General features: G+C 32.1%; 5 protein-coding genes across 15 annotated transcripts; 2 read left to right on the forward strand and 3 right to left on the reverse strand.

Annotated features, from left to right (window-relative positions):
* Window positions 1-403: 403 nt before the first annotated feature.
* Window positions 404-5,340, reverse strand: LOC127251144 (putative tRNA (cytidine(32)/guanosine(34)-2'-O)-methyltransferase). The gene is made up of 12 exons (XM_051274744.1): window positions 5,142-5,340; window positions 4,704-4,816; window positions 4,517-4,610; window positions 4,241-4,290; window positions 3,637-3,686; window positions 3,014-3,122; window positions 2,781-2,841; window positions 2,655-2,707; window positions 2,143-2,235; window positions 1,355-1,418; window positions 1,032-1,148; window positions 404-953 (listed from the first exon to the last, which is right to left on the reverse strand). The coding sequence occupies exons 2-12, from the start codon at window positions 4,728-4,730 to the stop codon at window positions 709-711; spliced, it is 963 nt and encodes a 320-aa protein (XP_051130701.1). The 5' UTR covers window positions 4,731-4,816; window positions 5,142-5,340; the 3' UTR covers window positions 404-708.
* Window positions 5,341-9,147: 3,807 nt separating this feature from the next.
* On the forward strand, window positions 9,148-16,266 carry LOC127250883 (7-deoxyloganetic acid glucosyltransferase-like). 10 transcript variants are annotated; one of them, XM_051274346.1, is made up of 4 exons: window positions 9,148-9,684; window positions 11,371-12,287; window positions 12,486-12,538; window positions 16,128-16,266. In XM_051274346.1, the coding sequence occupies exons 1-3, from the start codon at window positions 9,201-9,203 to the stop codon at window positions 12,495-12,497; spliced, it is 1,413 nt and encodes a 470-aa protein (XP_051130303.1). In that variant the 5' UTR covers window positions 9,148-9,200; the 3' UTR covers window positions 12,498-12,538; window positions 16,128-16,266. The 10 variants fall into 10 exon arrangements, with proteins under 10 accessions (XP_051130303.1, XP_051130302.1, XP_051130301.1 ...); XM_051274345.1 differs by lacking the exon at window positions 16,128-16,266 and adding an exon at window positions 14,061-14,480; XM_051274344.1 differs by lacking the exon at window positions 16,128-16,266 and adding an exon at window positions 14,076-14,480.
* Window positions 12,494-13,229, forward strand: LOC127250884 (copper transporter 4-like). The gene has a single exon (XM_051274347.1). The coding sequence runs from the start codon at window positions 12,639-12,641 to the stop codon at window positions 13,092-13,094; it is 456 nt and encodes a 151-aa protein (XP_051130304.1). The 5' UTR covers window positions 12,494-12,638; the 3' UTR covers window positions 13,095-13,229.
* Window positions 14,547-19,688, reverse strand: LOC127250881 (peptidyl-prolyl cis-trans isomerase PASTICCINO1-like). 2 transcript variants are annotated; one of them, XM_051274334.1, is made up of 20 exons: window positions 19,477-19,688; window positions 19,308-19,390; window positions 19,154-19,223; window positions 18,752-18,849; window positions 18,190-18,313; window positions 17,952-17,983; window positions 17,776-17,834; window positions 17,512-17,596; window positions 17,193-17,351; window positions 16,931-16,988; window positions 16,430-16,578; window positions 16,179-16,276; window positions 15,938-16,007; window positions 15,798-15,857; window positions 15,646-15,702; window positions 15,504-15,572; window positions 15,343-15,420; window positions 15,172-15,273; window positions 15,034-15,105; window positions 14,547-14,946 (listed from the first exon to the last, which is right to left on the reverse strand). In XM_051274334.1, exons 1-20 carry the CDS (start codon window positions 19,550-19,552, stop codon window positions 14,674-14,676), a joined length of 1,872 nt encoding a protein of 623 aa, XP_051130291.1. In that variant the 5' UTR covers window positions 19,553-19,688; the 3' UTR covers window positions 14,547-14,673. The 2 variants fall into 2 exon arrangements, with proteins under 2 accessions (XP_051130291.1, XP_051130292.1); XM_051274335.1 differs by lacking the exons at window positions 19,308-19,390; window positions 19,477-19,688 and having other exon boundaries at window positions 19,149-19,223.
* A 4,920-nt stretch (window positions 19,689-24,608) lies between these two features.
* LOC127250994 (uncharacterized) lies at window positions 24,609-27,085 on the reverse strand. Its single transcript, XM_051274510.1, has 5 exons — window positions 26,564-27,085; window positions 26,121-26,468; window positions 25,736-26,033; window positions 25,405-25,527; window positions 24,609-25,325 (listed from the first exon to the last, which is right to left on the reverse strand). The coding sequence occupies exons 1-5, from the start codon at window positions 26,852-26,854 to the stop codon at window positions 25,201-25,203; spliced, it is 1,185 nt and encodes a 394-aa protein (XP_051130467.1). The 5' UTR covers window positions 26,855-27,085; the 3' UTR covers window positions 24,609-25,200.
* Window positions 27,086-27,583: the final 498 nt, after the last annotated feature.

Here is a 27,583-nt window from a genome sequence, read left to right on the forward strand (position 1 = left end):
TATAAATAATTATAAATTAAGATTAACATAACTTGAAAAAAAAAAAAACTAAAAAATTTAAAATGAGATTAAAAAGTGTAATTATTTTTTTTTAAAAAAAAGTGACAGAATATGTGGGAGGGAGAGAGTAATATTATATGAGATAAAATAATACTTTCTCCTCCATCTTAATTTAAGTATTTTTTTTACTGAGGCTCTAGTTACTTAAAAATATTCATTTCTTTTTTCTTTTATAAAAATAAAAAAATTTAAAAAATATTCATTTATTATTTTAGTAGAAATAATCAAATATTAATATCAAAATATTTTTAATTTTTACCTAAATTATTAATATACTATTATACATATTAATTTATACACAAACAAAAGGCAAAAATATCAATCTCTTAAATCTAAATCGAAAATTGGTTCCATGATTGACATCATATACCCAATCCAACTTCATTGATACATATGATGTTAAAAATATGTATATAATTTACAATATTTAAAATTTCAGGTATATACTCCTACCATAGTCATCATTGCCTTATTCTTATTTCTTATCATATAATTTCAGTAAGCTATTTTCTTTCTACTTAGAATGACAAAATCTCCCTCTAATAATAATAATGACAATAATTTCCAATATCAGCTTCATTATGATGCCTATCTAACAAATAACAAGTATCTATAATAGAATTAAAATGCATACCTTGATGAGCAAACTCAGGGATCAAGGCCAAGTTTTTCCAGGCTGACTTGAACGCCATGATTTGAAGCTTTCCTCATTTCCAAAGCTCGTTTATACGGCGGTGCAATGGGAGGCTGCACGGGATCTAATGTCCGATAAGATCCATCGGGATTTCTTGGGAGCGGATATGAACGATCAGAGTCATATCCAGCAAGGTCCCCGCACGCCAAAAATGGAATATACACCTTGTTCGGCCCTTCCAACCAAGCACTGCTGCAATCTGACAATGGCATTTCTTTCGCATGTGAGGAGGGATTGTTTCATTGATTATGCCAAGAATCATTGCACATTACATTACCTTGATGATCATCATCAAGAATGCCTGAAGGGCTTCCGACTTTCTCCAGGAGGCGGTACAGATCTTCTTCTCTAAAGCCTTCGGGGGGTGAGTAATTCACGCACACAACAAATGCCTCTGCAGGAGAACCAATGGTTGTTGTACATACTTCTATGGAAAAAACTGATGACTACAACCACATTCCATTAAACAACACTAGATTCTTCTTGTCTCGAACTTAAAATAAGACTTGCATCAGAAAAAAAAATTATATGTATGGGTTTCACCAATGATAAGAGGATGCACACCAAACAGAACCGAAGATTTGAAAATTGAAAATGTACCTATGCTTGAATTGCGACTGCTTTTAGGCTTAGCAAATGTCACTTCCATGAAGAATAATTTTAGCTGCAACAACCAACCAGGCATTAAATCAGAATTCATTAGTGTTAAGTCCGGAAAATTAACAAACAAACAGTGAAATTGTAATGAATGTCCAAACTTGAATTTTTGAACAAGTTAAGCTTCTGAGTTCAAAAGACTATGTTAAACTAATATGCAAGAAAATAAAGTAGGTGATCTCCAAGAAAATTTCTCTAAATTTTGAGGTCGATAGAAGATGTCTAGTATTCTGAGGCCGGGTGTTATTTAAATGAGATCGGGTTTCAGTGGTTAAGAAACATGCAAAGAGTTCCTCTACATGATAACTTCTTGATCGCATCAATTTGAAAACTTCCTTGTCAAGCAGTTAAGTCCTCCATTGATGACTGATTGCACTATCCACTAGTTCTTGCTTGCAATGCCTTTGAATAGGGCTTAATAGTCCTATGACTTCTCTCTTATTGTCCTCCAAATTTAATTCATGTCTGAAACTAATCATGCCGAATCCTTTATGATCCTATCATTAGATATCTCACTTGGTCATCGGGTACTTTGGTCAGAGTGTCTGATCCCAATTCAACCATCCAATTCGATAGCTATTGTTCACAATTTGTTTTATGTAGCTTGTGTTGCATATAACATCACAATGCTACAAGCTAATAAATTAGGGGATGACTATAGAAAAATAAGACATTAATCTCACTGAAATCCTATATTTACCGTTAAATATGAACAAGATGCTATGACAAACCTGAGAGTAAAGGAGACTAGTATCTTTTCCTCGAAATACTTTTGCAATAAATGTTCCACCCTTTTTCAGTATATGTGTAACTATAGTTAAACCCTGCAGGCAAATTTGGGACATCGGCTGGCATTAGAGCTAGATGTATGAGCAATTAATTATGTTTCGTGTACGCTTATGCAAGGATATGATTTGAGAAATATTAATAAAAGAATGGTCATATAATGAAATGCTAAAAGCAATGTTTAAAGGAAATAACTTACTAGAAAAATGTGGCATTAAAAAGGAAAAAGGAAAATTTTCCGATAGAAGAGAGATTAAAGAGCGATTTTATTACAGTTTGTTTATCCTGCTAGAATGCTTCATTTCACAACTGAAAATTAATAACATGCATTATTTCCTACATATTGTTTGCTATCCAGGCTCTTTTAACATCATACTACAGCAACAAAAACAGCATTTACGGCACGCATACGAACGCAAATAACATTACGCCAGCAGTGAAGAATAAGAACACTAACCGCCAATATGAGCTGTGACTGCACAAATTCATCCATATCATGCAGGCCAGTCACTAAAAGATGTAGCACAATCAGGGATCAGACATGCATAATATGAGAAGCAGAGGCTGATGTTATTCCACTAACCATCAGGTGCACCATCACACACAATAAGATCAGCCTTCCCTCCATCGAAATGTCGAATGACCTGAGAACAAAGATATATTTTATATAGGTACTGAATGCATATTGTGTGAACAAAGGATATAAGAAAATAGAAGGGAACTACTTCACCTAAAAATAACAAAAACCAAAACACAAAAAGTACACTAGCATATGTATTATGCCTGTGCATAGATGACCAAAAATGAACTCCATACCGTTTCAGCTGTCCGGGCATTTGTTATATCTCCTTGGACTTGAATAACACCTTCTATAGGAGCCATTGGCTGCAAGTCAATGGCCACAATCAGTGGTAGATCACTCTCCCTGCAAAATGTAAGACAATTTCATTCAACTACTATAAAGTGGCAATTCTATAACACAAAGAAGTAATGGGAAAATTCTTAATATATACATATGAGAAATATGTGAAAGCAAGAACATGTCATCCAAGAAACTTCAAAATACTTAATTGGTATAAGTAATTGAATGAGATTACAAGGTACTGGAAGTTGGATGTAAATAAACAGCAAGGAAAGCATGTAAAACCAAAATGCCAAACGTGGATGATGATGATGATGGGATCTCATTTGAGACAATAATTTACTGGAGTTGACGATGATGACAGAAATGCAAACTTACTTTGGCATGCAACAAACAGGCCCTTATTTGGTATCACATATTCCTTATAGGCATAGATAAATAGAGTATATAGTGTGGTCCTAAGATTAATTTGGGTTGGTAACAGAATGGAACTTAACAGTGAAATGTGCAGAAATATGGATAAACGCCATGTCATAAACACTAGGAAAGAATATGAAATAACTTGGAAAGAAATTACTTGGAATCAGGCGAGAGCTTGGCTGGCAGATAAAGTTTTCGGCTTAAGACCTGTATTGGAGTATGGTATACCAAGGTTCAGTAAAAAGAAATAATGTGTATTATGGTTATATAGGCCGGAAAAGATCCGGAGAAAGGATAACAATTTCAACACCTTTAAAAACAAAAATAGGGTATCTATACATTCGAGAAGTTAAGAAGCAGGGCCATTTAATTTGATATAATATAAATCATATTGCATATAACCAAGCATTTTTAAATTACAACTAACAATAGCAAAGAGAAAGAAAAGAAACAGATGTAATGTAACCCCACCCATCAAAAGACATTTTCAAGGCAAAAGGTGATGCAGCATATGCCATTGTAAGCAAAAAACCATGAAAGAACCAATAATAATTCTTGAAAAGAAAACTCAATCGAGCAGGATATATCAATAATCAGACTCCCACATAAAAAAGTATACATCTCTCAAAATACTTTTCAAAATGGCCATCATATGGTGGCCTTATTTTAGCACTTGGCCTTCTTAACTGCATGACTGGCATCAGTTTATTAAATAAAGATTCCTAAATATTTCATTTAAGTAACAGAATAATAGCATTTACCTGACTCCAGCTTCCCGGGGCTGCACATAGATCCACCACACGCTTCACCCCTGTAAATTATTGGAATAGCATCATACCATAAATTTTATGATATATATCTATCCACAAATTGTTTAAATATGAATAAGTAAAGGTTGTTCAGTAAAAGTAGAAAAAATTTCAAGATGAGAACCCCAAAAACACACTCACACATACAAATAAATGAATGAATAAATAAAACTACGATCATAATTAACATATATCAATGTAAATGTGTGTAATAAAGCTGTTGCAAACCTTCAAATATTTTGAACTCCTCATCAATCTGAAGCAATTTAAAGGCACTCCGGGCACGCCACCCTTCCTCTTTGGCTTTTCTATAGTAGATGTCCTGCAATAGCATTCCCTATAAGAAAAATACAAGGAGATAGAGCAGTATCAAACAATAAAGTAAGATAGCAGTGAAGAAGCAGGGTAAGGTCACCCTTTTATCTCTTGATGCTTTTCCCATTGATTCTTAGTTGATGTAATGTTACAATTCTAACAAAGTGATCACTGGCTACCAAACCCAAAGCATGAAATCAATGCTAACTCCAACTGCAATTAAATGGGATGGACAAGAAATCAGTAGTTACTTCAAAATTTCTAAACACATTTGGCTAGCTGCATGTCTAGAAATTCAGCCATGCTTGGCTTGATTCTAACACACCCATTGGCCATTAGAGGTGTTGGAATGGATTGTGAGACAACTCATGGGTATTTTAGTGATATTAAAAAATTGTACTAATTATCAATATTTCCCCTGCATCATATAAGAAATTATATACTGTAGAATATCTTCAAAAATAGTTCAAAATAATTTCAAGATTAAGTTCATATCATAAATTTTTAAAATAAACAAAACTTTTATAAGTCAACAAACATTTGAAGAGGAAGTGGAAGGCGGAGGGGGCCGGCGGTCGCGTCCGAGCGGCGGACGACGGCCTTGGACGCGGAGGAGGGAGCGGAGGCGGCGGCTGTGCAGGTGAGGCGAGGGTGATTTACTAGGGTTCTTCCTCAGCTTTCGGATTCGAGTTATAATTTGGGTTTAGGAAAAGAAAGTTGTGTTTGATTGGCTTCCCGTCATAGCTACCACTATTGCTCCCAAATTACTTAAAATTCATTCAATTTTTTTTTTTTTAAATAAGTAAATATATTTTTATATTTAAAAAATTATTATATTTATAAATTAATTTATATTAGTTATAAATAAATATTTATATTTTGTATTTATTTATTATATTTATAAATTTTTATTCTTTAAAAAAAAATTAATATACATACAATGTTCCCTCCGTCTTAATATAATAGTCTTATTTACCATTTTTGTGATGTCACAACAATAGTCTCATTTTTATAAATAATCATATCATAGTAAAATTATTCTTACTTTTTATTATTATTACATAATTTCCACTATTTTTTACACTAATGTACTCATAAAGCAAAAATTATTAAAATAATTAAAAATAAATTAATAAAAACTAACATAACATAACATAAATTATTCAACCTAATTTAGGCTCAAATCAATAAAAACTAACATAACACGACAATACAACAAAAAATTATTTAATTTGAATCAAGAAATTTGACTTAATTATGTATACGGGTCAACACGAGTCAACCCAAATCCGACACGATAATAAACGTGTCAACACGAACTCATACAATAATAAACGGGTTATGTTATGATTGAATAATTTAATCCGTTTAAAATATTCAATCCGACACGAATCACCGACAGGTCTTATTTATTAACTTAGAGTGTTCTTTAATATATATATACACATTTTTTTATACAAAAAAATAATATTCGTATATTTATATTTTTATATTATTTATATAATTTTTTATAATTAACATAAAAAAAAATTATGTTTTTCAAACTATTTAACTAAATAAACAAACCTTTAATTTTTTTTTTAAATAAAATTAATTAAAAAAGTAAAATTATCGAAGAGAAAATATATATATATATATTTCTTTTCTCAATGAGAAAAAATTGAATGGTTAAAATGATATGTCCATTTATAAGTCTTTCCACTAAATGAAAATTATGAAATTAATTAATGAAACAACTATATATATATACATATAAAACAAACTATAATTAGAAATTTGAAATAAGAAAATAGTCACAATTACGACAATAATTATACTTATAATTTGGTATAAGAAAATTTTTAATTATAATAAAAATATAGTTAGTAAATTATAAATAATACTCCATCCGTCCAATTTCTATTATCTTTTTTTGTTATGAATTGACAAATTTGCTCTTAATTGTATGATAGAGATTAAAAGTAATAAATGAATTAAGGGTAAAAATGTAAAATTTGTGTTTAAAAAATGAAATAGGACTTTATTCTTGAATTTTCTATTAGATTTATAGAATCATAGTTTCAGTTCATCCCCTAAGTCTAAAAATTAAGTATTATTTCATTCAATGTTTAAATAATATATATTTTTTTTAATTACGTTAAAACGAAAAGTTTATTTGATTGTGATTCGAAATTGATTTGAAATTTAAAATTAAATTTGAACTTCTATTTAAATGATGTTTTGATATAATAATTTTTTTAAAAATAATATTTTTTATTAGAAATAATATAGACTAAATATTATTCAAATTTTATTATTTGAACTTTTTCAGGTCAAATATATATATATATATTTTTTAAATATCATATCAAATATTATTCATTCCAAATTCATCAAAAGTATAAGCTTGTTTAAATCTTGTGGAGTCAAATTCGAATTAAATTTCGGCAAAGTGGCTTTACTGCCACGATTCGCTGAGATTCAGCCTTTTGTCGCTTCGATTCGTCATTTAAAAAAAATAAAATCGAATCTATTTAAAATAATAATAAATAAATAAATCTTTGAATGTGTTGTTATTATTATAATAGTTGTCCATTATTTTCTAAAAAGAACATATCAAGCTAAAAATAAAATAAAATAAAATAATACACCATTGGACATACCACTTGTCCATTATTTATCTATAAAAAGTAAATTCTAAGAATCTATTCGTGATAAACTCCCAATAATGATATTCATATTCTCGAGAGTTGTTTATTTATAATTTCTGTCATTTTTTTTTGTCAGTCTATTAAAGATGATTTTTTTCTTATTTTTAGTAAATTTATTCATTTTAAATATATTTAACAAATATAAATTAATTTAATTAAATTTCTATGACTCACACATAACCTCTTTATTTTTATATCTCTTCTCAATAAATAAATATTTCTATCTATATTTAAAATTTCTTATTTTAAATAAAACTAGTTCTACTTTAATTATAAATAAATTCATTAATTTTTTATTTATTTGTACTATATAAAATTTTATTATCTACAAAATGATATTCATATTGTATATATTTAATTGATTTATAATGCTAAAAATATTTAAAATACCAACAACATTACTCATATAAAAATATAAAATAATATTATAAATTATTATTAATAACTTACTAATCTACACTACCTAAAATACCGTGTCCTTAAGTAAATGAGTCATCTTAATTTGGACGGAGGGTTGTATTAATTTGAAATGAGGGATTAAATTTAAATTTGTGTTAAAATACTCTTACTCTTCCACTCCAAATGAGACTTTTGTAATTTTGTTGTAATTAAAAAATAATAATATTTTATTAGTCAGTGAAAGTGTGTAATGACTTTATTTATAAAGTAATTCTAGGTTGTAATTTAGGTAAAAATTAAAAGTATTTTAGTATCAATGTATAATTAATTTTGCTAAAATAAAAAATAAGTAATTTGAAGTTGGACGAGCGAAAATGGTAAAAATTGTACTCTGAGGGAGTAATATTTTGATGTGATATTTTATAAAATAAAATGTCATAATTTTACTGAAAACAATGCAGAATAAATAGCATTGATTTTAATTTAAAATGCTAAAAGAACAAAATCATTAATTTTTATTAATTACTTTTTATTAAAAAGTTTATTATTATTATTATGTTAAATATTTATTTTATCTAAAAAAAAGCAATTAATTCACCCTAACATTGTAAATACTTTTTCAATTTACAATATATTATACAAATGTCGTTACTTTTTATAATAAGATTAGTTTAGTCTTTTTACTTTTATTTCTATTATATTATGATATAATATTAATATTTTAAAAATTATAATAATAAATAGATATGAAACGGAGGGAGTATTACAATATATGTAATTTAAATAATTGTATATTAAAAATTTTATAATATAATAAAAATATGTAATTGAACTTTTTTTTAAAAAAAAATAATAAATAAAAGGAGAATAAACGGGCAATTTGTCGGAAGATGGAAAGTAAAAAGGATTTGTTTGTATAGTATTTTAACTTGATTTTGGTCAAACCTGTTTAATCTATTTAATTAAATGAGTCAGCTTAATATCCGACCTGAAAATTACCATCTAACATGTTTAATTAATATTATTTAATTTAAATATATTTTCTAAAATTGATTAATACAATTCAATATTTATGACCAATTTTATAAAAAAATAAAAAATAAAGAAGTGTGTTCCGTATTATTATGTAGTGTTTGTTAATTCTATTCTTCAATATTGGTTTCATAGTATGAATAAATTTTTTTTTCTTTTAATATGTATATATATCATGCATTTGAAAATTTTGTTAATAGAAATTGTAATTTTAAATTTAAACGGATTATAAAATCAGATTCATGTTAACATATTCATGTTAACCTAACTAATAAAATGTAAAATTAAAATTAAAAATATCAACCAATTTAATTAAATAAATTAGATTCAAATAAAATGTTTTGTAATTTGTTTAAAGCTGATCGAACTAAAGTCAATCCAACCTGATCCGTTTGCCAACCATATATATATATATAGGCCCACACTGACATGCATAGCATTATTGCATGTGTTCAGAGCTTAATTAAATCGCTGCCATGGCCGCGCGTGCGCCTCACCCCCACATCGTCATCCTGCCGTTCCCCGGCCAAGGCCACGTCAAGCCGATGCTCATTTTAGCCGAACTTCTAAGCCGATCAAGCCTCGCCGTCACCGTCGTCAACACCGACCACAACCACCGCCGCCTCGTCGCCGGCGGCGGTACGGACACCGCCGGAGGGATTGACTTTCTTTCCATCCCCGACGGCTTGCCGCCGGAGCATCCGCGGATTGGTACTTCCGTCGCCGATTTGCTCTTCTCCATTCCCAAATTCACCAAGCCGATCTTCAAAAGCTTGATTTCATCCATGCGCCGACCTCCGGCTTGCGTCATCAGCGATGCAATCATGTCCTTCGCCATTGACGTCGCCGGCGAGCTCGGGATTCCGGCGATGACGTTTCGAGTTTGCAGCGCCGCTGGTTGCTGGATTAATTCTCATCTTCAGCATCTCGTCGAAGCCGGCGACATTCCGGTTCGCGAAGGTAATGGAAATTAAACACTGATTTCTTAATTCCGGTCCTCTTCAAATTTATTTTTTGCATTATTATATTTAATATTAAAAATATCATTATGTATAATTTTTTTTTACAAAAGTTCTTATATTAGTATTATTAGACAAAGTATTTTTGAATTTTTTTTCTTAATTTGTATATAATAACAAAAAAATAAATGAAACCAATAGGACTGATAATATTATTTATTATTATTTTTGGGAATTACCGTTGAAAAATAACTATTGGAAGTAAATAACAATAATTTCATTTTATATTTTAGAATTTGAAGATCATAATATTATTTCTATTTAAAGCATGGCCAACTCAACGTCTATAATGATACTGGATTGGTGGATTTGGCATTTGTTGACTCCAATCGACCCTAAATCCTGTACCATTTTTTGAATTTTATTCTTTTTGAAATTTGAATTTTGTTTTAGTTTTTTTATATTTTTTTAGATTTTTAAATAAATTATTGTAATTATAAATATAATAAGATGTTTAAAATAATAATAAAAAAATTAAATATTTGAAGAAGATTAGTAAAAAATAGAGTTATGGTGCATTTTTAGAGTATATGAGTTGAAGATGGCCTTAAGTTCCAGAACTCGAAGCTCTGTTAATGACAACATTCCTATCTACTGTAAATTATATAGACTTTTTAAAAATCATTATATTTCCTTCTTTTGACTCATATATATTTAGGGGTGGATTTGTACTGTATATCAAAAATTATAAAAACGATAGTCGTATTAAAATTTTTGGCATGGTATTATTCCATATTAATACAATACCTAAATTTCGGTATATTGAAAAATTGATAAATCAAAAATTGACTCGTATGATACATATTCATATCATACCACATCAATAATTTTCTATACTGAAAATTTTGGTATATGCCGATATATTAAATACCAAAATATCAAAGTAACATACAATATTCTTGATATATATCGAAATACCGAAAAAAAAAATATTGGTATTTCGGTATATACCAAAATTTTCATTCTACATATCCTTACCATACTGAATTTTGGTATATAAAAATTTTCGGTATTTTCGGTATTTTTTTCGATAGAGTATGTGCTGTATTATTTCCACCCCTTTATATATTATTCTCTCGCTCTTTGATAATTTATCTATAACGAAATATTTATTTATTTTTTTAATTGTACTTTCTACTTAATATTAAAAGTACCTTTCCAACATTCCAACTTACAATATATTAAACAAATTAATAAACATTACATTTATATCACACAATACTATTAAAGTTATTTTAATATTTTTCTACTTTATTTATACCAAATCTCAATATACTACTAATATTTTTAAAACTCGGTTCAAAAAACAAATATATGAATCGAAGTGAGTATTATAAGTAATAATATATAAAATAGTAATAAAAACTAAATTGTCTTAAAAGTTACTTATTTTTTTTAATGATATTTTTTGCACGTGTAAAGTGTAAATATATTTTTTTTAGTAAAATTAAAAAAATAGTATTTTTAATAAAACACAAAAATAAATACATTTGAATTATACAAACAAAAATACAAAATAGTTACTCGTAATTTTTGTCTAAATTATAAATTTTGGAGCTCTGTTGATGGCAGCATGACTATCTACCATAAACCCTACTTACCTCGCTTGATAACGATGGATTTACAGGAAGTGCAGATATGGACAGCCTACTCTCATTCAAAATTCCAGGTCTGGAAAACGTGATTAGGCGCCGAGATCTGCCGCACATATGTCGGTTATCACCAGACAATCCGTACCTGCAATTCGAGATTAGCCAGACCTCAAAATCAAGCAAAGCTTCTGCTCTCATAATCAACACGTTCGAAGAACTCGAAGCTCCAATTATCGCTCATCTACGCTCAATTTTCCCTGCGGTTTATGCAATTGGACCATTGCACGCTTCCTTGAGCTCTATTTCTCCCAATCGAAGGTGTTCATGTTCATCCAGTTTGATCCAAACCGAACGTACCTGTATGAACTGGCTTGATTCTCAGCCGTCCAAATCGGTGCTGTACATTAGCTTCGGCAGTCTCACTGAATTAACCAGAGAGCAACTGATGGAGTTCTGGCACGGGATAATCAACAGCGAGAAGAGATTCCTGTGGGCGATTAGGCCTGATTTGATAATCGATGAAGATGAGATTCCTGAGGAGCTGAAAAACAGCACTAAGGAGAGGGGATTCATGGCAGGATGGGTGCCACAGGAGGAAGTTCTAGAACACGAAGCAGTTGGCGGTTTCTTAACACACTGCGGATGGAATTCAACCATTGAAAGCATTTCTGCAGGCAAATCGATGCTCGGCTGGCCCTGTTTTGTCGATCAGCTAGTGAATTCTCGATGTGTCGAGGAATTGTGGAATCTAGGGATTGATATCAAGGACATTAACGACAGATCAACCATTGAGAGAATGGTGCGTAATTTGATGGAAGGAAAGCAAGAACATATCACAAAATCGACTGCTGAGCTTGCTCGATTGGCTCGCGATTCTGTCCGCGAAGGCGGATCGTCGCATCGGAATTTCATGGAGCTTGTTCAAGCCATTAGATTGCTGCATTCTACCAAGGTCAGTTCATTAGCTAACAATAACTCCATTGATCCACCATTGATGCAATACGTTAAGTTCATAATCCCAATTTACTATAGAGTATACCAATTTAGGTCAAATTTGAATTAATTGTTTTGCAGTTTAACCTCTGCAATTCCTTTACCTACACACCTCTTTAATGGCTTCCACTTTTATGTCTCCAAGGATTGCTTGCAGACGAGAGAATAGGACAATATTCGCTGCAGAAGACATAAAAGAAGATGGTTCAGGTACGCTTTTCTCAATTACAAGTTAGAATAAAATCCATGGCTGCTTATATAAATCAACTCGACGCCCAAAATTCACAAACCCTAAATCCCCAATTCCACGATGGAATTGAACCCTAAATCCCTCTTCCTAGATCACCACAGCACAATCTCTGCTCCTCCTCCTCCGCCGGCGGCGCCGCCGCCGGCCCCCCACGCCCACCACCAGCCCCATTTCTTTTATTGGGGCAAAGAAGCCCAATTCCTGTTCTCGGGCTGGCCCGATAACCACACGGGCATGTACGCCCTTGCTATCATCCTCGTCTTTTTTGTCGCCATTGTTGTGGAGTTTCTCTCCAATCTTGATTTGGTGAAACCCGGTTCACACCGGACCGCCGCCGTGTTCTTCCAGGCCGGGTTCCACGCGGTTCGGGCCGGGCTCCGGTATATGGTGATTCTGGCCGTGATGTCGTACAACGGCGGCGTTTTTATCGCCGCCGCTTTGGGCCACGCCGTTGGGTACGTCATTTTTGGAAGTGGGCTTTCGAGAAAGGAGGCGAGGCCCAATAGGTGCATTTAATGGGCCAATTATTTGTCCCAAACGAATAATTTCCTGAGCTTGCTTAAAAAAAAAACTTTAAGATTAATAATTGAAAATTTTCCAGATTTTAATGAATTGAGTGTTTTTTGGATTTTTATTTTTTATTTTTATTATTTTATTCAGATCTCCAATTTGAGACTTGGCTTCAAAGGAAGAGAAGTATTCTTACTATACACACATATCCAATACATAATGATAGCAATAATCATATCATTGGTTACAACACAGCCCCCTTTTCCCACCTCAAGCAATTCATGTAATCATCATGTCTTATTTATGTATATTGTTATTACGATGAATTAGTATATTAGTCACGAGGCTGATAATACTTCAAATATCATCAGATTTTACGTAATAAATAAATAAACAATACACTTTATGTTAATATGATATGCTAATATAATAGCCCATATACCATAGGATGTGTTTACTTTAAATGATTATGATGAATAATATTATTTTATTATATCTAATCATATGTTTAGTATAATGAATTAAAGTATTTAAAGTAAACGTATATACATTATTACAATATGCTAACTAGAGCCAATCAGCATCATGCCTAACAAACCTAGATCAGCACCATAACTAGTCCTTTTATTTTTTTAATCAGAACCCACAATTCTTGGCACCAATATAAATCACAATTCCTATCCCTATCTCTAAAATTCCATTCTGATTCTGACAATCAAATGGGCTTTAAACTCTTCTCATTTAGCAGCTTCTGGTATTCATATTTAGCAAAGCTATTTCCAGGCTGGCCTGATCACCAAACCCCCTACGACTACTCTTTCTCTCTATTCTTAGTTTTTCTGCTCACTTTCACAGCTGAGTATTCCTCTAAATATCCCATCAGCCCACATAATACCCGGAAGCTGGTGGCGGTGCTCGCCGCCGCAGCCTTGCGGGGGCTCGCCATGTTCATGACATACTTGGCAATAATAGCTGTAATCGCCACAGATTTTATGTTCTTCCTGGCGGCTGTTGGAGGCCATGTATCCGGAGACTTCGTCGCCGGAATGTTTCAGTATCACATAGAAGATGCAGAGGCCACATTGTCTTCTGGTACCTGTTAACAATGTAATAATGTGTATTGTTCACTAGGGGTGGGTAAAAACATCGAACCGAACCGTTGAGCCGCTGAACTGAACCGAATCGAATTTTCGGTTAATCGAAAAAATTCAATTTGAATATGCATATTTAATATTTGTTTGGTTCAATTTCGATTATTGATATTATTTTTAAAAATTTATATTAATAATTATATTCGATTCGGTTAACAAAATTTCGGTTCAAATACGGTTCACAATTTCGGGTATTTGTTTGGTTCGATTCGAATATCATATAACTGCATATTTGCAAATACCCGAACCGTGCCCACCCTACTGATCACAGGGACAAATTGTTACGTAATGAAACAAGAACTCAAAATTACCCCAAAAAAGAAAACACATATATATAATTTATCTCTTGGTACAATTTGGTTATTTCCTCTCCATATTTCTAGGTGGAAATCTGTTTTCCCTTAAAAACTAAGCTTGTTTTGAAAGCATTGGAATCACAATATGGTGCATTTGTCTAACCCAAAGTCATGAAAGAGTCTTCTCCCAGTAGGCCATATTCGGGACCATACGGTCGCCGGAGGCTGCGGTGGCGCAGTAGCCTCAAGAAGATGCTCATTTTCTGTCTCATCCTTACAACCAACATCAGCTTCACGAATTTTGTTGGGATCCTCTTCTTGTCCTGAATCCCAACTGCCCACCTCAGAAATCTCGCCGGGTTTCTTGTCGAACAATCCCTTGAACTGTTGACGTGCCCTTCGCTGGAGTTCCTGTTTAAACTATGTTGTCATATCATATGATCATTTGGTTAGATTGTAGTGCTAATGTATAAAAGGTAGCTTCTTTTCGCTGTCGACCTGTTCTTCCTTTTTAAGCTTGAGAAGGGCTGCCTTTGCCGTTGGCTCCGATGATTTATCAGCAGTCATCATCTGGAAGCATCAATTGTGTCGGATCATAGTGAGCAAATGGAAGCTCACGACTAAACGAGATCATACCTGATTGAAATCAGCTCTGGTTGCTTCAAAATCTCCAGCATCCATGTAGGCCATTCCGCGTCGGTAAAGAGCTTTAACGTGATACAGGTTCGTGTCCAACACCTGCACGAACACAACTCAAGTTCGTGTACACGAACACTAAGAAAGATCGGTAGGAGAAATGAAGTCTACCTTATTGCAGGCTTCTATCGACTTCCTGAACTCACCCAATTTCAACCAACAGGCAGCCACATTTAGGTTCAACAAATTCTTTAACCGAGCAAGAAAGAAAAGAATTAGCACCGGGAACAATATCTAGACTATAAACAGAGCTAATTTCTTCTAATACTTACTCTTGTATCTGAAAACTCTTTACCCTCCTCATCATCTTGAGGATTAACATGATTGAATTCCCGTAGAACCTGAAAGCTCACCGCCAAATTGAATGAATATTTATAACACATCAAACGAGATAAAGAGGACCCGAAAACGTACATGCTCATATTTTGCCTTCGCAAGGTCGTACTTGCCTTCTTTGAATAACCGGTTTCCCTGAAATAAACAAGAAAGGAACTTATTCTTTATCTGCCTTCCATAAACAATGACATTATAGTGGAAGTTTGTAAGAGTAGTATGATTTCGGATACCGTGCTTTTAATCTTCTCAACATCGTCCATTATTTCTCTGAAGTTGAAACCAGTCCAGTCCTGCACCATGAGTTACAATCAGCAAAATATGCATGAGGACCGAATTCAAAATAATTGTAAGAAATCTAATATACACACACCTTTTGCTTCTCATAATCAAGAAGTTCGATCTCCCATTGGACATGAGCACCCTCGGGTACTTCTGCCGGTCTGTTCATATAATAAGAGAGTAGAATAGTTGAACAAAAGTATGAATTGTTATAGCAACATAAATATCTCGAGCAACCAAGTTTGTGCATGGACCCATATTTGCACTTTTTTTTTTTGCAGCATCAAATGCTAGAAATGTTTCATGAACTAGTACGGATAACTAGAGCTAACCGTGGAAACTTGTCGTAAGCAAAATCAGGGGGGCATGTTACTAAAGCTATCTCGCCAGGCAACATCAATCGGGTGCACATTTCGAGCCCTTCAGGTACCTAGCATCAGAAGATTTTCAAACATTAATGAGATAAAAATACTGGACACCAAAAACAATTAAAAACAAACAGATATCGAGCGGAATATGGAATATTAATTTTATTTTTAAGTATTATTTTCAAAAATAGTTACGAGTATTAAACAAGGCTTACAAGGCCTTCTCCTGATCTGAACTCAAAAGGCTGACCATTGTTATTAACTCGTGTATCGTAGAAAATGGTCTTTTCTTCATTGAGAAGCATACCCTTGTAATGTACTTGCAACAGACTGTCTTTAAGCGGACAATCCATTGGAAATTCACCTAATTATTCGAAAGCAAAGACAAGTGCATTGCCCAAATTTTAGCATGGCAATGATTAATGTCATAATTAGGAAAAATTCAAAATGATAAATTGGAAAAAATGAAATATATTAAGTAAAGGAGAAGGTTGAAACTTTTTGTTACTAGGAAAATTAGGTAATGCCAAATAGTACGATAGGTTTCGTAAACAGTATACGATACCACGATTTTTATAATGCATATACTCCATGAACATTTCTTTTTTCTATATTTTTGTGTAACTTATCAACATAAATGAGGTTTACTTGGAATATAATGGCATTGGTAACACAAGATTGGTAATCATGGCTGAACATATAGAGATTGAGATTACCTCTTCCATCGCGTAAACGGCGTTTTATTAGTCGCCCATCTCCTAAAACATCCCGGACCTGAGAATACATAGCCATCACATAAATAATAATTCTCTCGACCACCAAATTTGTACCAAGATGATAAGTAATCACTCCTCAAGAATATAATTGAAAAAGAACTGTCACTTGATTCAAACATGATACGCGAGCAAGGATCCTAAAGTTAATATTTACCTCAACGTACAGTAAATGACTATATATAAGACACCAAGTAATATTTACCTGAATAAAGTGTAGCAGCTCAACTTCGAAGTGAATTTCAGTGATGCCTGTAAGGGATGGAATGATAGGGCACTCTGATAAATAATCCTTCATAACATAAATTACGGCCTTTTCTCCACGCGACATTGTTCCAATTCCCATCTGAAGGCCTTTTGGAATCTGCGGTTCAGAAAGAACAACAAGAATAAGAGCTGAAATGTATGTTCTTTACATATAAGATTTTTCAAAAGAATGTAACTTCTAAAGGTCAGATTCATCATAAAGAATCTGCATAAACGACAAACCCGGTGCTGCAAGAAAAAAAATAATATCCATTTACCTCAGATTTCCCGAATGTAAAGAAAAAGGGTTCTCCTTCTGTATGTGAAAAAATCATTTTTCCATCTCCTGACTTGGCTGAAATCCTATAGAAATCAAATGGAAGTATAACTTAAATATCAAAAGGGCCTTGAGATTATTGTAATGCTAATATAAGGAATATAGCATAGTGACGACACAATAAAGGGAGTTTGCTTCATATTGCTCTCAGAATTACTGTAAGAAAAACACCAAAAGACATTAAAAGAAAGCTATTTTTTCATACCAAACTTTTACTTCATACGGCTCCCTGGGTTGTTCCCAGCCCTGTCCTTCTTCCTTCACCTATTAATGGATTCAAAGTTAATCTTTGTTGCTTCGATACAACTTTTAGCTTAGAATAAAAAGGAAAATGGTAGAACTTATTAATTTGTGTAGAAACAACTAAAGTCATTACATCACCTTCTTTATGATCCCCAAATCTTCAGTAACCACCTGAAATTTTTTCGAACTATGTCAAAATGATATGTAGGAAAAGCACCAAAAAGTGAAACATAAGTGAAAATGATCTATTTCCCTAAGTAGTAATAGATCATGAATTTGATTACGATATTACATAAGGGAGACAGTGAGAAGTTTCATTATGCTATTTAATCAAACCATTAATATCCAATTAGTAAGAATGAAACTAACATTCTTTCCTTTGCTTTGGAGAAATCAATCAACTCAATCTCAAAATGAAGTTCGTCATCCTTGGGGAAGCTACCAGAAACTGAAACGGGGCAGCCCTCCTCACCATAATGCAGCTCAGGTTTCATCTTGAACTGAAATCAAGAATAGCATTAGTAAACTAACCCCACCATGTGGGATTACCAATATGGATTGAATACCATCATTGTGTTTGATCAATATAGATATTCTCTACTATGTATCTCCTCTTACAATTTCCTTCCAATTTGTTCGAGGTTCTTTGCTTGTGAAAATTTTTACCCACTATAAAAATCTCTAGGATACCCATAAGATAATTTTATAACTAACAACTGGTTGATCATTCCACATATTTATTCTAACTTAGGCACTAATTTAGGTGTCGTTTAAGGTTTGAAACCAGAGAATATAGACAGAAAAAGGGGCTAGGAATCTCGTGTGACAACCACGCATAAACCGCACTTATTTATAGTTATTTTACAAAAAATTAAACTAAACAATGTTGTAATGCACTAGAATTATTTGATCCGAAAAAACAAGTTCCAAGAACATACCACAGCAACTTCACCAAGAAACATTGTCGGAATGCCTTCTAACAATCCCAATATCATCTTGCTTTTACCCAAAACTTGCCTTTTTGGGACGCCGTTGCCTACAAATAAACGGAGTTTTACTTGACAAAAACAATCTTACAAAGCCTAACGATACAAAAACATCCAATGCAAAGACAAATGCTTCACAGATTTAGATAAAAACAGCTGCAGCTGATAATATAGAACACTAACTGCATAAAGTTACCAGGAACAACCTAATTCAATTAAAATTTTCAAATGAACTGTACAAGTAATTCCATGGCCAAACAATGCATGAACCATACAGCATTTAAACACTATAATGCACTTCTAGAACATCTCAAAAATTTCTTAATCTTAACAACAATAGTCTCTCTACCTCACCTCCAAATTCTGCCCTTGTCGACTCAACAACAACTCCATCAAGTGTACGGATTGTGCAGTGATATATAACCTGCAGAAATCAGTTCTGTTCTTCAGAAACCTATCGAATTCCACATGGAAATAAGAATTAATGTCTATTAGAACAATGATGAACCTGATCACCATCAGAAGGTGCCTTGTCCGCAGCTCCAGGTCTTACCAAAGCTTTCATCAGACTACCTGGTGTGATTTTCTTTCTCCTGCAAAATATTATTATTCGATCAACTCAGAAAGGATGAATAAGAATTGATTGAGGAAGAAAAAACATGGAGCGAAATCACAATTCCTTTTTTCATCTTCGGAAAGTGGTTTTTTCTTCTGCGATTTCGATTCTAGCTCGGAATCTTCCAGCACAGCCATTTTCCGTCTTCGTTGATTGTCCCTTTCCAGCTGCAAATTGCGAATTTTAGCTCAATTGCTGTTGATGGAGATGAAGCAGTTGGGCGAAAAACCCTAGAAAATTATAGAATTAGGAACACTGTTGGTGTGATTCCAACCGTCCCTTCTAGAAGCTCTTTTCTGGTTTATTACAATGATAAAATAGTAAATTACGTAATACTATACTCAATGTTTTTATTTATTTTAATGAAATTATTTTATGTTAAATTAAGATATTTGACCTCAAAACTTGCATAAATAGTAAAATTGCGCTTTTATTTTTTTTTACCATAATATTTTATTAAAAATTCATATTAATAAGTACATTTACTGGTATCCATAATTAACAATAAAAAGCTTTACAGAAAACATAATACTCATATACTTATTTTATATTTTATTAATACCTAAATTAATATTAATTTTTTTTATCGGATAAATAATATTAATTTTATTCATATATAAATGCAACATTTTAATATAATATTATTACTTTAACACCAAAATACATAAAATTAAAAACACGAAGGTTCATCCGGGCTTTAACCAATGCGCACTCTCGGGTAGCGGCTGCAAATTTTCACATCATTAAAAAACAAAAACAAAAAAAAAAAAAGAAAAAAAAAAAGCACACTAAGCAGAATGCACCGATACTAATCAATTTTTTTAAAAATATTAAATTAAATATTTATTTATCATGTAATATATTATAAAAATATTTTAAAATATTTTAATTTAAATAATATATAATATAATATAAATAAATATTGACATGATATTATAAATTTAAAATTAATTTTTTTTAATACGAAGAAGAAGTACTTAGGCCCTACATTGTTGACTTACAATGATAAAAGGTTTGCGAAATAAATATAAAAATAAATATTTAATTTAATATTTTTTTTAAGTAAAAAAAAATAAAATTAATAAATAATAAAAATCTCTCAAAGAATACACTTCTTAAATCTTAGATCCAAACCTAAACATTCTATTTGGCCCAAATCCAATCTAGTTAACCCATTATTATCTTGTCTTACATTTCCGTACAAAGAATCGTATTAGGCCCGGCCCATTGTATCAAACAAGAATTCTAACAATAAGGCCCAATAATATCAGTAAGCTTTTTAACATATAAAGCCCAATAGGCCCATATAACAAGAATTTCACAAGGATTACAATAAAAAAAAAAGTTTTTGTATGCTTCCTAAAAATTGATATCTTTCTATTTTTGGTAAAAGTTATTAAACAAAATATATTTAACAAATACTCACTCCGGGTAGTTAAAAGTAGTGTAATGACATTTTTGCCCTTGTTTTTTGGTGTAAAAGTAATGATGTGATGTAAATTAGGGATATTTGTGGAAAAAAGTAAGGTATTTAATGAAATATTTACTTTGTAATTGGACGTTCCAAAATAGAAACATGTATACTTTCTAGCTTGACGGAAGAAGTATAAATCAACTTAATTAACAACATAACATACAAAATGACGTATGACCCACTCAAAACCCCTTTATTTATATCTCTTTCCTCAAAAAAATAAATATTTTTATCAATATTTAATACTACACATCTTTTATAAAATTAATTTATGTTAATTATAAATAAAAAAAATATTTTTTTATTTACTTGTATTATGTATATATTTTTTAATTGCTATATAAATTTTAAATATTTAAACATATATTTTGATTTTTTTAATCATATATACTCCTTCAGTTCCGCTGCAAGGTTGTCATTGGCTTTTTTTTTATGTTGATTTTTTAATATTAATTATTATATCGTAGTACAAATTAAGAAAAAAAACAATAATATATTTATTAGTCTCTTATAATACCAATAAAATGGTATTTTTAGACTAAATTATTCAAATATAAGGATATTTTTAATGTCAAGTATAATAATGCAAAAACCAAATGGCAACCTTATTGCAGGACGGAAGGAATATTAAATTTACTTTAAAAATATAAATATTATTAATTATAAAAAAATAATATATAACTAATTATTATTAACTAATTAAACCATATTCACTTTAAATACCATGTCCATAATCAAATGGTTCTAACTCCGGTAAAATTGAGAGAGTATATTTGTTTTGATGTGACAATATTATTTATTACTATTAATTAAAAGTGAATGACATATGTTGCTTGTGTAGAGACCTGTAAATGACCAAACAAGAATTATAAAAATAACTACAAAAAATTAAAAACAGGTAAAAATGGTTGCACCTAAGCAGATGACAAGAAAGATCAGTCATTGTCCCTTGTTTGGATGCATCCAAATGTCCCCCAAATCCCCAATTCATTTCCTCTTTTTATTTTATTATCATTTCCGGCAATAAAATTTTATACTTTCACCTAACTTTTTAATTTTAAATTTTGGTCATTTGTCATTGACATTCAAATATAATAATTTCAAATAAAAACAATAATAAAAATCAAATCAAACGCAAGTCAGCAATTGAAAACACACAGTGTGTTGGTGAGCAACCGTTGAAATTCAAATTGGAAGGTTATGTTTGGGGGGATGACATTTTAAAATTTTTTATTTATTTATTCATTTTTAAATCTATGAAAGTAACGTCCAAACAGGCCTAACCTCGGCAGGTGTCAAAATATTACACAGTAATCGAAGTTTTTTAGAAAACTTAAAAAATAAAATAATAATAATAATAATAATATTATTATTATATTGAAATATGTTTGTAATAATAAAGTGGGAAAGTGAAGAAGACGAAGGGGTTGTCTGCCCCCATAAGCAAAGGCACATGGCGTGGCCTTCAAAGAATATGATGTATGTATAATTTTCTTCCATATTCCAAATTCCCATCACACTCAACAAATCAAAAACCACCTAAAAGATCTAAAGGGTAAAAATTAAAATTTAAAAATTAAAAAAAAAAAGAAAAAAGAAAAGAAAAAGAACATACTACACACAGTAGAGATTCATCAAAAGAACGATTGTTAGCATACTTAATAATAATACTCCCTCAAACCCGTAATAATCTATCCATTTTTTTTATTTTGGTTCATCCCATAACAAAATATTTATTTTATTTTTTTTAATATTTGTACTATCTAACTAACATTACAAATACTTTTTTTATTTACAATATATTACACAAATGTCATTACTTTTATATTATACAATACTAATATGATTAATTTAGTCTTTTTACCTTTATTTTTATTTTATCTTAATATAATACTAATATTTTTAAAACTCCGTGCAAAAAGTAAATAAATATATATAGATATAGAGCGGAGGAAATAGTATGAAAACTTTCATGGTGTGTTTGTTCTGTATTTTGATTTAAAGAAGTTTTTTTTTTTTTTTATATGTAAAATGAAAAAAATTATATAAATAATATAAAAATAATAAGTATGTATAATATTTAATATTTTAGAAAAAACATATTAAAAAATTTTCAAAAACAAATACAACCTCAGTCTTGAATGCCCACATATAGTCATTGATTTTAACACAAAAAAAGTAGTACTATTAGGGTGTGTTTGTTTGGGAAATTTTCCCCAAAATATATTATTCATCCAATTTTTTTCCCATAAAAAATATCAACTTAAATACTTTTTTTTTTATATTATATTAAAAATTAATTTTACATTCAAAACATCGCATCAACACCTATTTATATCACATCATACAACTATTCAAATTCAAGAATTTTATTATTCAAATCTCAACTTAAAATCCAAACCCCCAAACAAACACACCCTTAATAAATCTATTAACAAATTATCTACCGTACCCTTTGTCCCTTGACAATAAAGTATACATTTTTTTTAATAATTATAGTATTATTTATTTTAACATTATAAATATCTTTTAAATTTACAATATATTACACAAATATCATTAATTTTATATTATACATTATTAACAAAAATAATTTAATTTTTTTCTACTATATTCAAATATAATACAATATTCTTAAAACTCCGTACAAATGAATATATAGATACGACATTGTACCGCACTATCATAATCCCATGTAGGAATACACTTATCATTAATATGGTATAATATAAAAGTAATGGCATTTGTGTAGCACATTATAAGTTGAAATGGTATTTATTATGTGAAGTGGGTAATACAATTAATAAATTAGGAAATAGTAACCTTATTTTTAAACGAACGAAAATAAAAAATAGAAACCTTTCAATGGGATGGAGGGAGTATATTAATATAAACTCCCCACAATAACAACAGTACTCCCACCGTCTATCTTTAACGGTCTCATTTACCTTTTAAGTCATTATATTTAACATTAAAAATATTTTTATATTTGTATACATTTTTGTATAAATATGATTATATTAATATTATAAAATACTAATAAAAATATTTTTTAATTTTTTCTTAATTTGTACTACATTTTAATTAATCAAAAAGAATTTTATATTTGTAAAAAAAAATTGTATAAATATCAATATATTAGTATTATAAAATACTAATAAAAATATTTTTTATTTTTTATATTTTTATTTTACACTACATTTTAATTAATCAAAAAGTAAATAAAAACATTAGAGTAAGTAAATAAAAACATTAGAGCCGGACACAAGCGGCGGCGGCAGATTATTACATCATTTCCATAAATAATCATTTTACAATTGTCATTACTTTCTATACCAAAACAAAAAAAATTATCTATCCTTACTTTTTACCGACTACAAAATATAATATCAATATAATTTAAATATCAGGGAATGAGAATAAATAAATAAAATATTGATTTACTCAACTCAACCATGGCAACAAAAGATAAGTATTTGCGAGACAAGCATAAAGCAACCAAGAAAATAGCACCAATCTGAACCCCTCCCTCACACACACAACAATCCTGCAATCACCACTGCTCATCAACAACAATTCAGGCAAGTTGTAAATTACAAGTTACAAGGAAGAGACAGCAGACACAATGGTGAAAAGCCAGAGTGCACTATTATGCCCAAAGCATGTGCAACAATGTGCTATCCCATGAAAAAAATCAAAATCTCAATCATTTATATAAATATCACAAATTAAAATATATATATTTATTTTTTAAATATTATTTCCTAAAAACAAACCCAAGCCGACATTCACTAATAACCAGAAAAGAAGAAATAGCCCACTGGGGTTACAACCAAAACCACACCCCAAAACAGCTAATTCTCCCAAATATTTAAACAAAATATCACGTAATAATCCATTTCTAAACAAAATAACAAAAACCCACATTTATTTAATCATAATCTTAATAATAATAATAATAATCACTGCCTGTCAAACCTGCTTACACTTTCTTGTTCCTGCAGCCAAATGAAATCATTCCCCTTCCATGAAAGATTTTCTTGAAGAAGAAGAAGAAGAAGAATCCAGCCCAGGCCACCATTTTTATTTACCTTCCATGGCTAAATTTTGCTACTGCTAACTGCCTTCTATTGCTACCACTAATCACCACTGTTAACAAAATATCACTGAATACTACTGAATAAATGCTATCGCCCCTTTTCTGTAAATAAAACTTCACCACTTCCAAATTATGCTTTTTCTAGAACTAATCTTGCTGTAATAATAATAATATCTTAATTTTAGAACCGGGTTGTTTTCATTCGGATCGGGTCAGTAGGTCCATTCCTGAGGAAGCCTGAATTCTTGGTGCATCACTCTCTGCGGCGGTATGAAGCTTCTTTGTTCAGCCATGGCTGCTGCTGTCTTCACTTGATTGATCTTCTGAGAAACACTTGCTGCAAGAATTTCTTGAATTGTTAGAACACTGATTGTTAGAAAGTTTGTAAAATTAAGGTAGGGGATGAGAGATTGTACCGTAATCAGATGGGAGATTTCCGAAGGTGGTTCTAATGTGAGATTGGGGTTTCTCAATCGATTCGATGTTTAAATTCAGGGCTTGGACCACTCTGTCGGGGAGCAAGGCTGTCGTCGAACATCCTGCAGGTTGAAGTTACATGAATTTCGAGAAATAGACAAACAAGATTAACTGAAAAGGAATTAAGGACAGCAGTAATGGCGAAGGAGAGAGATGGAGCGATCCAAGAAAACGACTACTGGACAATAAACTCGCATGAGACTGGCAGAAACAACAAATTTCTTGCAATTAAAGCAGATCAATGGCGGATTAGTTAAAATTTAAATTTACCTGGTTTCTTGCGGGGCTCTGGAGCATTGGATCCGTTCGTAAACCTTCTTGGTAAGAACACACCAGTTCCTGTTCGTTCCTTCTTCGCCCCGCCAGCTCCGCCTAGGAAATATGCTCTCATCCCTGAACCGGATTGATGCAGCTGCTGCTGTCGAGATTGTTGCAGAGTAGGCCAAGCGGCCATGGATAAAGCTTGAGATCTTTGAGAAGCTACAGTCCGCCCGCTCAGAAACTGTGAATCGATTTTGCTCTGTCCCCAAACCGCTCCGTTCATCATTTGCTGCTCCATCCGCTGAAACTGTGGGGGAAAAAATAGAAACAGGATTTTGAATGACGAGCAAAATTGAGAAACAAAAATCTGAGATAAGATCATGTAGCAACTAACTTGAGATGCTTGCAATTGAAGGTAAGCGAGGTGTTGAGCTTGGGCGTGAGTTTGATTCAGGTAAACGGCGGCGTTAGCGTTGAGTTTTCCGGCGAGAATGGTGCTTGGGTTTGGATTTGGGGGAGATGCGAAACGCCTCGTTGAGTGAAACGGCGTCGTATTATCTTCAATCAGTTGCATCCTCGAAACCTCCCCCGCGGCGGCGCAAAGTATCTCCCAACCGGCGTCCTTGGCCGCCGCCGCCGCCGGCGGCGACGAAACCCTAGAAACGCTCTCAGGACTTCCCCCGCTCGAAGCCTGCTTGTAACCGTACAGAGTCGACTGCGGCGAGGTGGAGAGCTTCTGATTCTACAAATCGGAGAAATTTTCCGATCAACCACGCCATAACCAAATCGGAAGGAAGAAACACCAAAGCAGATGGAGTTCGGAAATCAGAAAAATACCTTCACAGTGTAGTACGAGAAATTGAAATCCTGCAGAGTCGAGTTAGCCATTTTCCGAGATAACGCAGTGATGTACTCATCTTCGTCGCTCTCCGTTTCCGTGGAGCCATTAACGGACTCAACCGGCGAGCTCAGATCCGAGTTGAAGTAGCAATAGTTCGCAACCCCCTGCGATGAGTCGTCGCCTCTCTTCGCTCTCAAATGAACAGGTTTGAAGTCCATCAACAAGTCGTCATCCGTCAGAAAATCCGACGGCAGCCAGAACTCTCCATCGTCAAGCTCTTGCGCCATTAGAGAGAAAACAAACACAGCAAACAACCGCACTGCAACAAATCAAAAAACGGTGTATATATATTCAAAAGAAACGGCAACGATTACGGCGAGTTGCTGCTTCTTCAAGCCTCAATTATAGCTTCCACCACAGCACGAAAAATGGTGGGAAAGGAAAATCTCCAGGGCCCCAGAGATATAAAAACACCATCCACGGAGCGCGGAAAATAGAGGAGAAAAAAGAGCGTCGCAGCAGCGTAGAAAGAGAATGGAGGCAGTCGATTTGAAGTAGTTTTTATAAGGTCACTGCCATGGCGGATTGTGGGGTAGTGGAAACCCTAGCAGGAACCACACTCGCCGAAAAGGTGAGTGGACTACACGCGGCGGCAGAAAAAGTCTAAAAACAGTTGGAAAGAGTTGGCGCCAGGTAAGACGGGGGTGGTGGGGTAGGGGTGGGGGGTAGTGGGTGGGTCCCGCGTCTGACACCCCTCACTCGGTTCGCATGTGACCCTAAAAATATTTCTGGATTTTTTAGAATAATATAATTAATAATTAGTGTTATGTATAGTAGTAGGAGTAATTTTTTTAAAAATAAATTTTTAATTTTTAATTAATTTTGAAGGGAAAAAAATTAAATAGAAAAGGAAGGGTAATAGAGGTGGCGACGTGTAGGCGCCTATCGTAAATAGTGGTACACGAAGGAACGGACATTTGTCGTGCCTCATCCCACGTGGCAGTAATTCTTCGTAA

The sequence above is a fragment of the Andrographis paniculata genome, unplaced genomic scaffold (assembly GCF_009805555.1).
Source record: "Andrographis paniculata isolate CXL003 unplaced genomic scaffold, ASM980555v1 Contig38END, whole genome shotgun sequence".
NCBI lineage: Eukaryota > Viridiplantae > Streptophyta > Magnoliopsida > Lamiales > Acanthaceae > Andrographis > Andrographis paniculata.